This window comes from Chiloscyllium punctatum, chromosome 46, assembly GCF_047496795.1.
Source record: "Chiloscyllium punctatum isolate Juve2018m chromosome 46, sChiPun1.3, whole genome shotgun sequence".
Lineage (NCBI taxonomy): Eukaryota > Metazoa > Chordata > Chondrichthyes > Orectolobiformes > Hemiscylliidae > Chiloscyllium > Chiloscyllium punctatum.
Genome location: NC_092784.1, coordinates 55373823 through 55389370, shown reverse-complemented (window position 1 = coordinate 55389370; position 15548 = coordinate 55373823). Strand labels below are relative to the sequence as shown.

At 44.3% G+C, this 15548-nt stretch overlaps 1 protein-coding gene across 8 annotated transcripts in view; it reads right to left on the bottom strand.

Moving 5' to 3' along the window:
• The window catches only part of LOC140468119 (microtubule-associated serine/threonine-protein kinase 1-like), a 156982-nt gene that overhangs the window by 95990 nt on the left and 45444 nt on the right, over window positions 1–15548 (bottom strand). For 7 of the 8 annotated variants that reach the window (XM_072564304.1, XM_072564308.1, XM_072564301.1 and 4 more), the window contains exon 1: window positions 12171–12317. The exons of the other annotated variant lie outside the window; for it this stretch is intronic. In XM_072564304.1, the coding sequence (XP_072420405.1) occupies window positions 12171–12253 (83 nt within the window). In that variant the 5' untranslated portion in view covers window positions 12254–12317. Of the gene's footprint in view, window positions 1–12170; window positions 12318–15548 lie in introns of those variants that run through there. 8 annotated transcript variants of the gene reach the window in all.

The following is a 15548-nucleotide window of genomic DNA, read 5'->3' as shown; positions in this document are numbered from 1 at the left end:
TTCCTGTCAATGATGTCTCTGAGTGGGCACAAGCCATTCTGAAAGGGGAGAGTGAGCAACCAGAGGTCATGATCCATAGTGGCACAAACAAAATAGGCAGGAGGACAGATGAGATCCTTCAAAGAGAACTTAGAGGGTTCGTAGAAAGTTGTAAAGCAGGTCTTCTAGGGTTGTAACCTCAAGATTGCTCCCTGAGTCATAGAGTCATAGAAATATAGAGATGGGCAGCACGGAAGCAGACCCTTCAGTCCAACCCATCCATGCTGACCAGATATTCTAACCTAATCTAGTCCCATTTGTCAACACTTAGCCCATATCCCTCTAATACCTTCCTCATCACATACCCATCCAGATGCCTTCTAAATGTTGTAATTGTACTAACCCCCACCACTCCCTCTGATTGCTCATTCCATACACGTACCACCCTCTGCATGAAAAAGTTGCCCCTTAGGTCCCTTTTTCTATCTTTCCCCTCTCACTCTAAACCTATGCCCCCTAGTTCTGGACTCGCCCACCCCAGGGAAAAGACTTTGTCTATTTATCCTATCCATGCTCCTCATGGTTTTATAAACCTCTATGAAGTTACCCCTCAGCCTTCAATGCTCCAGGGAAAAACAGCCCCAGCCTATTCAGCCTCTCCCTATAGCTCAAATCCTCCAACCCCGACAACATCCTTGTAAATGGTTTCTGACCCCTTTTAAGTTTCATAGCATCTTTCCTACAGCAGGAAGACCAGAATTGAACTCAATATTCCAAAAGAGGCCTAACTGATGTCCTCCACAGTTGCAACATAACCTCCCAACTCCTATACTCAAAGCACTGACCAGTAAAGGAAAGCTTATCAATGGCATACCAGTATCTACCTGTGATTCCACTTTCAAGGACCTGCGCTTCAAGGTCTCTGTTCAATAACACTCCACAGGACCTTATATTAAATGTATAAGTCCTGCCCTGATTTGCCTTTCCAAAATGCAGCACCTCACATTTATCTAAACTAAATGCCATCTGCCACTCCTTGGCACATTGGCCCATCTGGTCAAGATTACATTGTACTCTGGGGTAACCTTTGCTGTCCACTACAATACCAATTTTGGTGTCATTTGCAAACTTACTAACCATAACTCCTATGTTCACATCCAAATCATTTATATAAATGATAAAAATCAGTGGACCCAGCACCAATCCTACACTGGTCACAGGTCTCCAATTTGAAAAACAACCCTCCACCACCACCTTCTGTCTTCTACCTTTGAGCCAGTTCTGTATCCAAATGGCTAGTATTCCTTGAGATCTAACCTTGCTAATCGGTCTCCCATGGGGGAACCTTGTCAAACCTTACTGAAGTCCACATAGATCACATCCACCGCTCTTGCCCTCATCAATCCTCTTTGTTACTTTTTCAAAAAACTCAGTCAAGTTTGTGAGACATGATTAACCAACCCCCATCCTCTGGCACCTCACCTATGACTGTCAATGATACAAATATCTTAGAAAGGGGCCTAGCAATCACTTCCTTAGCTTCCCACAGAGTTCAAGGGGACATCTGATCAGGTCGTGGAGATTTATTCACCTTTATGCATTTCAAGACATCCAGCCATAGAGATGTACAGCACGGAAACAGACCCTTTGTTCCAGCTCATCCATACCTTCCAGAAAGCCTAACCTAATCTCGCCCATTCGCCAGCACTGAGCCCATATTCCCTCTAAACTCTTCCTATTCATATACCAATCCAGATGCCTTTTAAGTAATTGTACCAGCCTCCACCACATCCTCTGGCAGCTCATTCCATGCACATACCACCCTCTGTGTGAAAACGTTGCCCCTGAAATCCTTTTAAATTTTTCCCCTCTCACCCGAAACCAATGCCCTCTTGTTCTGGAAACCCTACCTCAGGGAAAAGACCTTGTCTGGTTCTGCTATCCATGTCCCTCATGATTGTATAAACCTCTGGAAGGTCGCTCCTCAGCCTCCAATGCTCCAGGGAAAACAGCCCCAGCCTATTCAACTGCTCCCTATAGCTCAAACACTCCAACCCTGGCAACAGCCTTGGAAATCTTTTCTGAACATTTCAAGTTTGCAACATCCTTTTGATAGGAGGGAGACCAGAATTGCACACAATATTCCAAAGGTGATCTAATCAATGCCCTGTACAGCCGCAACATGCCATCCCAACTCCTACACTCAGTGCTCTGACCAATAAAGGAAAGCATACCCAATGCCTTCTTCACTATCCTATCTACCTGTGATTCCACTTTCAAGGAACTATGAACCTTCACTCCAAGGTCTCTTTGTACAGCAACACTCCTCAGGACCTTACCATTAAGTATATAAGTCCTGCTCTGATTTGCCTTTCCAAAATGTAGCACCTCACATTTATCTAAATTAAACTCTAACTTCCATTCCTCAGCCCAGTGCCCCGTCTGATCAAGATCTTGTTGTAATCTGAGGTAACATTCTTGGATGTTCATTACACCTCAAATTTTGGTGTCATCTGTAAGCTTACTAATTATACCTCCTATGTTCACATCCAAATCATTCGTATAAATGACGAAAACCAATGGACCCAGTACCGATCCTTGTGGCACTTCACTGGTCACAGGCCTCTGGTCTGAAAGGCAACCCTCACCACTACCCTCTGTCTTCTACCTTTGAGCCAGTTCTTTATCCAATTGGCTAGTTCTCCCTGTGCTCCATGAGATCCAACTTTGCTAATCAGTCTACCATGAGAACCTTGTCGAAGGCCTTACTGAAGTCCATTTGATCACATGCTAGTCATGCCAGAAACAGAAGTTAATACAGTTGAAAGCATGTCTAAAGAGCTAGTGTTAAAGGGAGAGCTTCCAATATCTGGATCACTGGGATTTCTTCCAGGGCAGGAGGGATTTGTAGAAGAAGAACAGATTGCATCTAAACTGGAGAGGCGGCAGTACCCTGCAGGGAGGTTTGCTGGTGCCAGGAGTTGAAAACCAGAGCAGTAGGTCAGCATGTGGAGTGATTGAGGAGAAGGGAGAGGTTAGGTCAAGTAAATCTAATAGGAAGAATAGGCAGGGCCAATTAAATGAACATGGCAGGACTGGTGCTCTGAAGTGTATTTATTTTAACGCAAGGAGTATAACAGTTAAGGCTTGGATCTATAATGTTCTAGCCATTACAAAAACTTGGGTGAAAGAAGGGCAGCATTGGCTATTCAATGTTCCAGTGTGTGTGTGGGTGTGGGTGTGTCTGTCTGTCTGTGGGAGGAGGGGGCTTGCATTACTGATTAAGGGGAATGCCACAGCTGCACTCAGAGAGGACACCTTGAAGGGCTCAACAATTGAGGTAATATGGGTAAAACTCAAGAACAAGAAAGGCGCAATCACTATGGTGGGGTTATAGTACAAGCCACCTAATAGTCAGCAGCAGATAGAGGATTAGAAATGTAGGCAGATCATGAAAAGATGCAAAAACAACAGGGTTATTGTAGTGGGTGATTTTAACTTCCCAATATTGACTGGGACTCACTTAGTGCTAGGGGTTTAGATGGGGCAGAATTTGTTAGGTGAATCCAGAAAGGTTTCTTGAAACAATATGTAACTAGTCCAACTACAGAAGGGGCCGTACTAGAATAAGCATGGCCTATTGAACAAAGTTTCAGTGGGGGAGCATTTGGGGAACAGTGATCATAATTCCATAAATTTTTAGATAGTTAAGGATAATTATCTTTAGGTGAAGTGCTAAGGTTAATTACGACTATATTGGGCAAGAACTGGAGAAATTAGTTTGGGGGCAGCTGTTTGAGGTGCTGCCAGGGGAGGTGATAGAAGCAGATACAGATAGTAACAGTTAAGGCATTCAGGCAGGCAGACGAATAAGCTGGGAATAGAGAGATACAGACCATGTGCAGGCAAATGGGATTAGTTAAGAATGGTATAATGGTCAGCGCAGACTTAATGGGCCAAAAGGCCTGTTCCTGCACTTTACTGTTCAATGCTCTGTGTGCAGCAACATCTGGACAGCATTCAAGCTCAGTTTGATATGTGACAACTAACATTTATAGATGCACCAGGCAATGACCACCTCTAACATGAGAGAAAGGCACCACCCTAATCCTTGACATTTAAAAGTGTTACATTTGCTGAATTCCCCCACCAACACCATGGAGGTCAGATGGACCCGAAACTGAAATAGACCGGCTATGTACTTAATGTGGGTACAGAAGGAGGTCAGAAACTGGGAATTTAGAGGTGAATAAACAGTCTGCTGACTCCCTAGAGCCTATGTCCACACACCAGTGTGATAGAATTTTCTCCATTGGCTTGGATCAATACTACTGCATTCAAGCCTGCTGGATTGGTACTTTATCCACCACTTTCGACATTTACTCCATCACAGCTGTTGCACAGGTACAGCGGCGTGCATCATCTACCACATATACTGTAAACTTTCAGCAAGGTTTCTCCAGCAGCATCTGCCAAACACACAACCTCTACCAAATAAAAAGGACAAAGGTAGCAGATAGGGGGGGGGGGGGGGGTGGTGTCACCATCTGCAAGTTCCTTTGCACATCATTTACCATCCTGACTTAGAAATATATCGCTGTTTCTTCATTGTTGCTGGGTAAAATATCTGGAACTCTCTCTCCAACAGCACTGTGTGTTCACCTACACCAGATGGGTAGCAGTGGTTCATGAAATTGGTTCATCACCACTTCTGAAAGACAATAGGAATTGGCCAAGAATCCTTGACAGTAACAGCCACATCCCCTGAAAGCGTTAAAAAAATACACTGTCTTCTTGCATTGGGTGATTTTTGTTTATTCCTTAGTGGGATGAGGATGTCACCAGCCAGGCCAGCATTTATTGCCCATCCCTAATTGCCCAGAGGGCAGTTAAGAGTCAATCACATTGCTGTGGGTCTGGAGTCACATTTGGCCAGACCAGGTAAGAACAGCAGAATTATCTCCCTCAAGGAAGTTAGTGAACCCGACGGGGAATCTTGGTCATCATTAGGCTAATTTTTCTTCAGCTCAATTTATATTCAGTTCAAATCCATCAATGCTATGGTGGGATTTGAACTCATGCCACCAGATATGGGTTTCTTAATCACTAAGTCCAGTGACATTACCATGATGTCACTGAGTTCATTAGGGCGGCACGGTGGCACAGTGGTTAGCACTGCTGCCTCACAGCGCCAGAGACCTGGGTTCAATTCCCACCTCAGGCGACTGACTGTGTGGGGTTTGCACGTTCTCCCTGTGTCTGCGTGGGTTTCCTCCCACAGTCCAAAGATGTGCAGGTCAGGTGAATTGGCCATGCTAAATTACACCGTAGTGTTAAGTTAGGGGTATGGGTGGGTTGTGCATTGGCGGGTCGATGTGGACTTGTTGGGCCGAAGGGCCTGTTTCCACACTGTAATGTAATCTAATTTATCCCTGCCATCCACAATAACCTTGGAAGGACACTAGGTTGAAAGCTCCAGTGATTTATGCAAGCCCTTTGCTCAGTTAGTCCTTCATTATAATCCTGTCAGAATCTGATATGGTTGAGGAATTGTTAGAAAATACAGCACCAGTAGGTGTTTTATGAAAATATTCATCCTTAAGATGCTGGCATTCCTTGACCATTCCTGTATTGTGCTCAAGAAAGCAGTGGGAGGACCCATTCCTGATCCATGCAATCCTAATGGTGAAGGTACCATTTCTGAGAACATTTAACTGCCAACCATCTTGAGTACCAATGTGCCAGACCAGGTAAGGACAATAGTTTATTTCCCTGAAGCACTTTAAGGAGCACGTTGGGTTTCTGTGACAACCTGACAAAACCGTCATGCACAGGAGGCCCAAAGTTGGGTTATACAACTTACCGGCCTCGTTTTGGCCCATGGTCAGGAAGGTTCAGCCAGGTTACAGGGCAGTGGGGTGGGATGGAGTCACAGCTGACCCGAAAATGGCAGTCAGATCCTGATGACATCATCCACACCCAATCTGCACATTTAAAGATGGATCTACGGCTTTCCCACATCATCTAAACTGAAGGAGCAGCTTGAGACCAGGATGTGACAGGAAGTCAGTTCTCCATTCAGTCCAAGCACATTAGGGCTCAGAATTGTTGAAGTCCCATCTAAGGGACAGTATTGGGTAGAGGCAAGACAACTTTACTCTCAACCTATACATAAATCGCTGGAGAAACTCAGCAGGTCTGGCAGCATCTGTGGGGAGAGAAACAATTACTGTTTCAAGTCCGGGGGCACTCCATCAAATTCCAATGGCTCTGATAGTCTGGTTCTGTTTAGGAGTCATAATGTTAACTCTGCTTTTTCCCCACAGATGCCACTATACCTGTTGAGTTTCTCCAGCAATTTCTGTTTTTGTTTCAGATCTGTAGAATCCATAGTTTTTTCGGTTTATTTTACTCTAAACCTGCTTGACTGTGTTATACCCAACCATGGAGTGCTTTGGTGGTTCAAGATGGAAAAATGCTTTCCTTAAAGTCCCTGGGGTCGGGAGTCCAGAACTAGAGGGCATAGGTTTAGGGTGAGAGGAGAAAGATTTATAAAAGAGACCTAAGGGGCAATTTTTTCACGCAGAGGGTGGTACGTGTATGGAATGAGCTGACAGAGGATATGGTGTAGGCTGGTACAATTGCAACATTTAAGAGGCATTTGGATGGGTATATGAATAGGAAGGGTTTGGAGGGATATGGGCTGGGTGCTGGCAGGAGGAACTAGATTGGGTTGAGATATCTGGTTGGCATAGAAGGGTTGGACCGAAGGGTCTGTTTCCATGCTGTACATCTCTGTGACTCTATGACTCTTGTCTCTGATCCCAAATAAATACTAACACTGAGCCACATCACAGTTATTACAGAGTGGATAGTGTGGGGCTTCTGTTGGACCTAAAATGGGCAGCAGATAGATATTTCACAAAATTTCAAGACTCCAAAATCTAATTCATTTTACAAAAATATCTCATCCTAAGGAAAGCCATATTCTCTCCAATCGCCATGAGGTAGTATTCATGGTAGCTGCGCATGCAACTAGATCGGAACCTGTATCAGTAAGCATCAATAAAGCAGCACTAAAGTCAGAATGGGGTCTGACAGTAATTGGATGTTCTGTGTACTCAGAGAATCATAGAGTCACAGACCTGTACAGCATGGAAACAGACCCTTCAGTCCAACTCGCCCATGCCAAAAAGATATCCTAAATTATTCTCGTCCCGTTTGCTGGCATTTGGAGCATGTCCTTCCTATTCGTATACCCATCTAGATGCCTTTTAAATGTAGTAATTGTACCAGCTTCCACTACTTCCTCTAGCAGCTTATTCCATACATGCACCACCCGCTGCGTAAAAAAGTTACCCCTTAGGTCCCTTTTAAATCTTCCTCCTGTCACCTTAACTCTATGACCTCTAGTTTTGGACTCCCCTACCTTGGAGAAAAGGCCTTGACTATTCACTCTACCCATGCCCCTCATGATTTTATAAACTTCAATAAGGTCACCCCTCAGCTTCTAACACTCGAGGGAAAATTGCCCCAACCTATTCAACCTTTCCCTTTAGCTCAAATCCTCCAACCCTGGCAACATCCTTGTAAATGGTTTCTAAACCCTTTTAAGTTACACAACATCCTTCCTGTAGCAGGGAAACCAGGATTGCAGACAATATTCCAAAAGTAACCTAACAATTGTCCCGTACCGCTGCAACATGACCTCCCAACTCCTATACTCATAGCATTGACCAGTAAAGGAAAACATACCAAAGGATTCTTCACTATTGTGTCTACCTGCAACTCTACTTTCAAGAAAATGTGAACCTGCACTGCAAGATCTCATCGTTCAGCAACACTCCGCAGGACCTGACCATTGAGTGTATAAGTCCTGCCCTGAGTTGTTTTTCCAAAATACACTACCTCACATTTGTCTAAATTAAACTCCAGCTGCCACTCCTTGGCCCATCGGCCCATCTGATCAATATTCCGTTGTATTCTGAGGTAACATTTGCTGTCCACCACACCTCCAATTTTGGTGTCATTTGCAAACTTACTAACCATAACTCCTATGTTCACATCCAAATCATTTTATATAAATAATAAAAAACAGTGGACCCAGTGCCAATCTTTGTAGCACATCACTGGTCACAGGCCTTGTATCTGTACTTGCTGGAGTTTAGAAGGGTGAGGGAGATTCTGACTGAAACTGACAGAATACTGGGAGGCCTTGATAGATTAGACATGGAGAAGAAGTTCCCACAAGTCGGACAGACTAGGACTCAACAACACAGCCCCAGAGTGAAGGGATGACCCTTTAGAATTGAGATGAGGAGGAATTTCTTCAGCCAGAAGGTGGTGACTCTGTGGAACTCACTGCCACAGAAGGCTCTGGAGGCCAAATCATTGAGTGTCTTTAAGACAGATATACAGTAGATAGGTTTTTGATTAGTAAGGGGATCAAGGGTTACAGGAGAATGGGGTTGAGAAACATATCGGCCGTTATCAAATGGTAGAGTAGACTCGATGGACCGCATATCCTAATTCTGCTCCTACATCTTATGGTTTTATGGTCCAATATGTAGCAGTGTTGCCAGACAATGGGGATGAGGCTGGGGAGATGTAGCCCTGTTCCCAATGTAGCCACCCTGCCACCAACATTTCCACTCCCACCCCCCACCCCCGACACACACACACATAAAACCCAGCCTAAATTGTAACATTCTGAGGTACAGTAAAAAAAAAGATTAAACATGCTCTATTGTTTAATCCCAGAATGGAGGAAGAATAATAACATCAAATGGGTAATCAAAATAACAAGAGCTGGAGATTGACAAATTGATTGGACAACGAGGGGTTCAAGGAATGTGGGGTTAGGACACAACAGGGCAGCTGAGGCAAAACATCAGCAATGGCAAAGTACCTTTAAGGGACTGAATGGCCTCCTCCTGCTCTGATTTCATACTTACTTAAAGAAGATCTCCATGTGCTTGCGCCTGGACTCAGCGATTTGTCATTGACTCTGTTCTTGGTCATTCATCTTCCATGTGTTTACATCCTATACGTGACATAATTTAGATTTCCAATTCCTTGTCCAGGCTATGGGTCCATTGATTAAGCAAAGGATTCTACCTTCTTAGAAAAATCTCAGACACATTTTGTCTGAATTATATATTTTTCAAAAATTTTGGTCACCTTTATCCCCACAGTCCTTGGAAAACTGAAGGTAATGTACTAAAAATGAAAGGTTCCGTATTGAACAGAAATGTAGAGAAGTGAAATCCCACATCACATGCCTCAGATGCAAAGGTAATTAGAAATGTTCACTATGAAGGTCATTCAATGATCAATCCCACACACAATATATTTTAGAACTCATTTGTCACCTGAACTCTTCAAAATATTTTATCCTGCTATGACTTAACAGTCAGAAATACATTCTGAAAAACTGAATGACAAATCAAAAAGATATAGTTAAAATGATCTGATTACAAGAGTGTGTGCTTGCACACGTGTGTGCCAGTATGTTTGTGCATGTTGACAACTAGATTCGTGGCTGTGTCTTCATTTATTTGCTTATCTATCTTCTGTGTGGCTTGGAAGGGAATTTGCATGTGATGTGTTCCCAAGCATTTGTTTTCCCTTGCCTTCTAGATGGTAGGGATCAAGGATTTGGAAGGTGCTGTTGAAGGGTCCTTGGTAAGTTACTGCAGTGCAGCTTATAGATGGTACACACTGCTGCTACTGTATGCCAGTTAATGGGGTGCCAATCAAAAAGGCTACTTTTTCCTGGATGGTGTTGAGCTTCTGTGCTGTTGGAGCTGCACCCATGTATCACACCTCATATTGCATCAGACTCTTGACTTTGCCTTGTAGATGGTGGATGTTGGTATGTATGGGAAATACGCAATAGAAATATCAGATGCAGAGTTAGTGGGTCGCCTTTGGGGAAGGCCAACAGAATTCAAGGCCAAATAGGCACCTAAATGGGCAGCAGTGGGACCTCGCCCAAGATTAGCATGCTGGTGTAGAAATCCCGTTTCCCACTCCCAAGTGCTGCTGCCCAATCAGAGGCCAGGGAGAAATCTAGGATGGTCAAGGAACCCAGGCCTTAGGTGAGTGAGGATCGGAGGGGTTGCAGGATGGAAGTCATGACAGAAGAGTGAAGGGGAAGGGTCAGCAGAAGGGTAGGGGGTGTCTCTCACCCCGCCTTCCCCTGCCCTGTGCTGTTGCAAAAGGATGTAGGAGTCTGAAATGGTTAATGCTGAGGAGTGCTTTAAGCACTGCTTTGTAGGATGATGTCATGCAGTGGGAGAACGTAATAAGACCTCATAGAAGTAAAACCTAACATTGAGATCTCCTTATAGCCTCACTAACAATATCTATCAGAGCATTGAGACATACATTACATTGTTTTCATGAAATAAAGTATAAGGTTGGGGTTGTTTTTGTTAGAGCAGAGAAGGCTAAGGAGGAACCTGACTGAGGTATACAAGGTTCTGAGGGACATAGACACGGTGTTTGGGGAAAAAACCTTTCCCCTTAGTAGAATGGTCACTAACCTGGGGACACAGTTTAAAGGGAAGGACCAGGAGTTGAAACAAGTTGAGGAAGTTGTGTTTCATCCAGAGGGTTATGGGTATCTGGAACTCACTGCCTAAAGAGTGATAGAGGCAGAACCCTCAAGACAATGAAAAAGTAGTTAAATCAACACCTGAAATGTCATAGCTAACAAGACTCAGGCCAAGTTCCTAGAAAATAAGTTTAGAATAGACGGATGTTGGATGACCGGTGTGGACTTGATGGGCCAAAGGCCCTCTTTGTCCTGTAAAATGTCTATGACTTTTGTTTACTACAAAAGCCTCTTCTTGTCAGAGCAGCAGGAGGTGGCCTTCCTCTATTACACTCGAGCATGCAAGCCCTGTGGATCCCTAAACTTGAAAAGAATGGTGCCAGAAAACCGCCACTGCAAACAGCAGCTCACGCTGGAGAGATCTGACTGCTCATACAACAGCAGCTAGGACTGACTATGTAACAGAGGCCAGGCCCTTTGAGCAGGCATTGAGTGTATTTGAACAAGGGACCCTCCCTGGGAGCCCACAAGCAAACACAACTTGGTTTGGCTTTTGGGCCTCCTGTGTGACATCAATCATGCCCGAATTGACTGCCCACTTAAGGACTTCATTTGGCAACAAGTAGAAAGGCTGTCCATGAGCCTTCCTGCCTTATATAGAAATGAAGAAGAAAAGGCACTGTTCCAATCTAGCACCCCTCCCACTCAACTAAATACCCCTGTTCCTCCAAACTCAAGGGGAAAGGTATCAAATTCTGCCATGTGTGATCTTTGTATGTTTCTTTGCAACTCTAGGTCTGTGTGTTTATGTGCTGGTATGGGTTATGAGTATTTCTATCTTTATATGTGTATATATGTAAACACATGTCTAAGTCTGAGTGTGTATATGTGTATCAGTATGTCTGTGTGTCTGTATGTGTATGCGTATGTGCATGTACATGTAAATAAGTGCGTGTACATTTGTGTGTGTACATGTGTGCATGCGTGTATGATGTCAGTAAAGTAGCACACAACAACAGGAGGCTCAGCATTCAAAAAGGTACCGAAGTGGAACAATAGACTCCATCTCAGCATTTGCTGAGCTTCTCTTCTGTCCTGATAATAACAGTCACACCCTCCGGAGAGTACAGTTCCCACTGTTTAACTTCACAATGAGAGCCACAGTCTCGCCAGCCCTCTATTCTTTGCAAGTATGAAAGAAATAAAGCAGACATCTCGCACCTTCTCCTGTCTTACCAAGGTGAACCGCTTAGAACACTGAGTGCTTTATGGCTGCATGCATTGCTGCTTTTCACAGCCTAGCATCTTTACAGCAAGAGTGGGTGGAGGAGAGGGAGGAATCTAATCCCTCCTTCTCAGCATCAGTGCAATAACCACAGCCCTTTCCCCTCTTCAAACATCTATCTATCCCTCCCTACTTACTGGCTGTTGTACCACCCTGAAACATGCAAATATGTTGTATTAGACACACACACAGACACACACACACACACATACACACACAGACACACACACACACACACACACACACACATAGACAAACGTAGATTTGACCTTCTCTCATACATCCACTGTCATAGGCACACCAGAACATGCCCCTTTCTTTGTTCAATGGAGGCAGCCTCTCAGTTACCTTTTAGAACGTCGGAACATGCTGCTATCAAGGAAGTACGGCATAGAAAAATTAGACAGTACAGTCCAGAGAGAGTCAGACATGGTCCTGCAGAGCTGACATTGTGATGGTGGCGTTAGGTTGGTACACAGCACCGTCTAGCCACTGAGGAAAGAAAGCTGTACTAATTCCCTTGATGGGTTTGGCAGATTATTCCACCGGTCTGGGAAGGGGAGGATGCTCTGTGTGTGTGTGAGTGTGTAAGTCTCTGTATATGTGAGTGTGTGAATCTATTGCCACCAGCAGTCTGGGATTGGAAGAGCTGGCACCTTTTCCAAACCCCACCCCCTCCGTTCCTGCATCGTCAAGAATCTGCCCTGGAGCTTAAACACAATCAGTCAGTCCCATGCTTGCTCCCGCCATATGGGAGTGTTCGGGGGGAGGGGGGAGGAGACGGTGCCTATTCACAAAACAGTCATCTATTTATCCAGATTTCAGCTGAGAAGTCCAGACCAAGACTCCAGAGGTTCTGGGAGAAGATAAAAGATAACAATGGGAAAGGAAGAAATGCTAGAAAAATGAAATAAAGGAGGCAGACATGGGAGACAAAAAGAGAACAACGGAGACAAAGAGGGAAAAGGGCAGAGATTATGAGAGAGGAAAGATTAGAGGCAGGGATAGGCACACCCACTGATGCAGACTTAAATATGAAAAGAGGCAAAGAAGGAGAGAAAGAGGGAAAGAGGTATAACCGAAGGAGTACAGGGATACAAAGACTCAGAAGCAAAGACTCATATAAATACTCTCGCTCACATCCTTTCACACTCACTTATTTATACTCAACACACACACACACACACACACACACACACACACACACACACCAGCAGGGAAGACAGTGACGGGCCATTCACCCTTCAAGTTTAAGATCAGGGACAGGTGGAGACTAAACCCAAATGAACTAAAATCAGAGAATCGACATTTCGGGCATCGATTCTCCTGCTCCTTGGATGCTGCCTGACCTGCTGTGCTTTTCCAGACCACACTCTCAACTCTGATCTCCAGCATCTGCTGTCCTCACTTTCTCCTAAAATCAGAGAGAGACATCCTCAGAAAACTAGACAAAGAGATCATGATACAGAGGTAGGCACTGAAAAATAGAAGCAGACACACATACAAACACAGAAAGACAGAATAGCAGCACAGACAGATTGTGTCGATCACTGTCTTTCTATATCACTATGAGAGAGACACAGGGTCAGAATAAAACACAGAAACAGAAATCAGCAGATTACTGAAAGAAAGAACCCAAGAGAAAGACTGTGAGTGAAACAATGATTGAATAGAAGCAGTATAAAAGGTTTTGAAGGACATGTAAGTGAAAAAAATGAATAAATAAAAAGAAATGATCTAATTTTTTTCATGTGCAGAAGTGTCTGCCAAACCCTCCTCAACTACATGGAGTCACCACCCTCTCTTTTTACAAAACAATAAAGCAGTGTAACAGGACTGTGTTCCCCACACACCCGACCAGTTTAACGTGCTTATATTTAACCTGTCACAACCCTTGTTCCAAGCATCAAGTCCTGATCTGCACAACAACAAATTCCATTTATAAGACATAGGAGCAGAAATTGAGCCATTCAGCCCATCAAGTCTGCTCCACCATTCAACCATGGCTGATAGTTTCTCAACATTCTCCCGCTTTCTCCCCGGAACCCTTGATCCCCTTTACAATCAAGAACCAATCTACCTCTGTCATAAATATACTCAATGAGCTGGCCTCCTCAGCCTTCTGTGGCAGCAAATTCCATAGGTTCACCATTCCTTGGCTGAAGGAGTTTCCCCTTATCTCCATTCTAAAAGGTCTTCCCTTTTCTCTAAGGTTGTGCTCTCCGGTCCTAGTCTCTCCTACCAATGGAAACATCTTCCCAACATCCACTCTGTCCAGGCCATTCAGCTTTCTGTAAGTGTCAATTAGATTCTCCTCCCCACCCATCCTTCTAAACTCCATTGAGTATAGACGAAGAGTCCTCAAATGATTCTCATATGTTAAGCTGTTCATTCCTGGGACCATTCTCATGAATCTCCTCTGAACATGTTCCAAAGCCAGAACATCCTTCCTGAGATATGGGGTCCAAAACTGCACACAATACACCGAACGTGGCCTCACTAGAGACTTATAGAGCCTCAGAAGTACATCCCTGCTTTTATATACAAGCCCTCTCAAAATAACTGCATCATTACATTTGCCTTCCTAACTACTGACTCAACCTGCAAATTTACCTTGAGAGGATCCTGGACTAGAACTCCCAAGTCGCTTTGCACTTCAAACTTCTGAATTTTATTCCCATTTGGAAAATAGTCTATGCCTTTATTCTTCCTACCAAGGTGCATGACCTTATACTTTCCCACGTTATACTCCATCTGCCACTTCTCTGTCCACTCTCCTAACCTGCCCAAATCCTTCTGCAGCCTCCCTGCCTTCTCAATGTCACCTGTCCCTCTACCAATCTTTGTATCATCTGCAAACTTAGCCAGAATACCCTCAGAATTCCTTCATCCCGGTCATTAATGTATAAAGTGAAAAGTTGTGGTCCCAACACTGAGCCTTGCAGAACCCCACTTGTCACTGGCTGCCATCCTGAGAAGGACCCTTTTATCCCCACTCTCTGCTTTCTGTCAGACAGCCAAGCTTCTATCCAGGCTAGCACCTTGCCTCTTACACCATGGGCCCTTATCTTACTCAGTAGCCTCCTATGCAGTACCTTGTCAAAGGTTCTCCTTGGTCCAATCTGCTTGTTACTTCCTCAAAGAATTCTAGCAGATTTGTCAGGCATGACCTCCCCTTGATGAAACCATGCTGAGCTATTTTACCAACTTTGGTAAGTTTGAGGCAACTTTAACATAGGAAAGAGTCCCAAGTTGTTTCACCCCAGTGAATTTTACACTAAGCCATATAAACTGAAATAACTGCACAGAGGTTGGTATCCCATCACCAAGTCACCCTTTATTTACATGTGCACAGTACACTGGCTGAGACCAGGCAGTTCAGAGTCAGGCCCTGAAGACTCTCTGAATACCCTGTTTATACCTGTGTCAGGCAGGGCTCCCTTTTTTGGCACTGATTAACAATCACAATCAAGGATCTCATAGTCAATCACTGCATAAAGAGATTGCGGGATGGGTAGCCAACAGATTGGGAAAAGAGGTAGGTTGTAAAGAGCATATTGAATGAAGAGAGCAATGTGCAAGGCAGAAGGGTTTTGGGACAAAATTCCAGAATTTATGGCCCGTGCAGCTGAAAGCACAGTCAGCAATGTTGCAGGGAATGACATCTGTGATGATCAAAAAGTCAGAATTGATGGCGTGATGACATTTTAGAGGCTGAGGACAGAG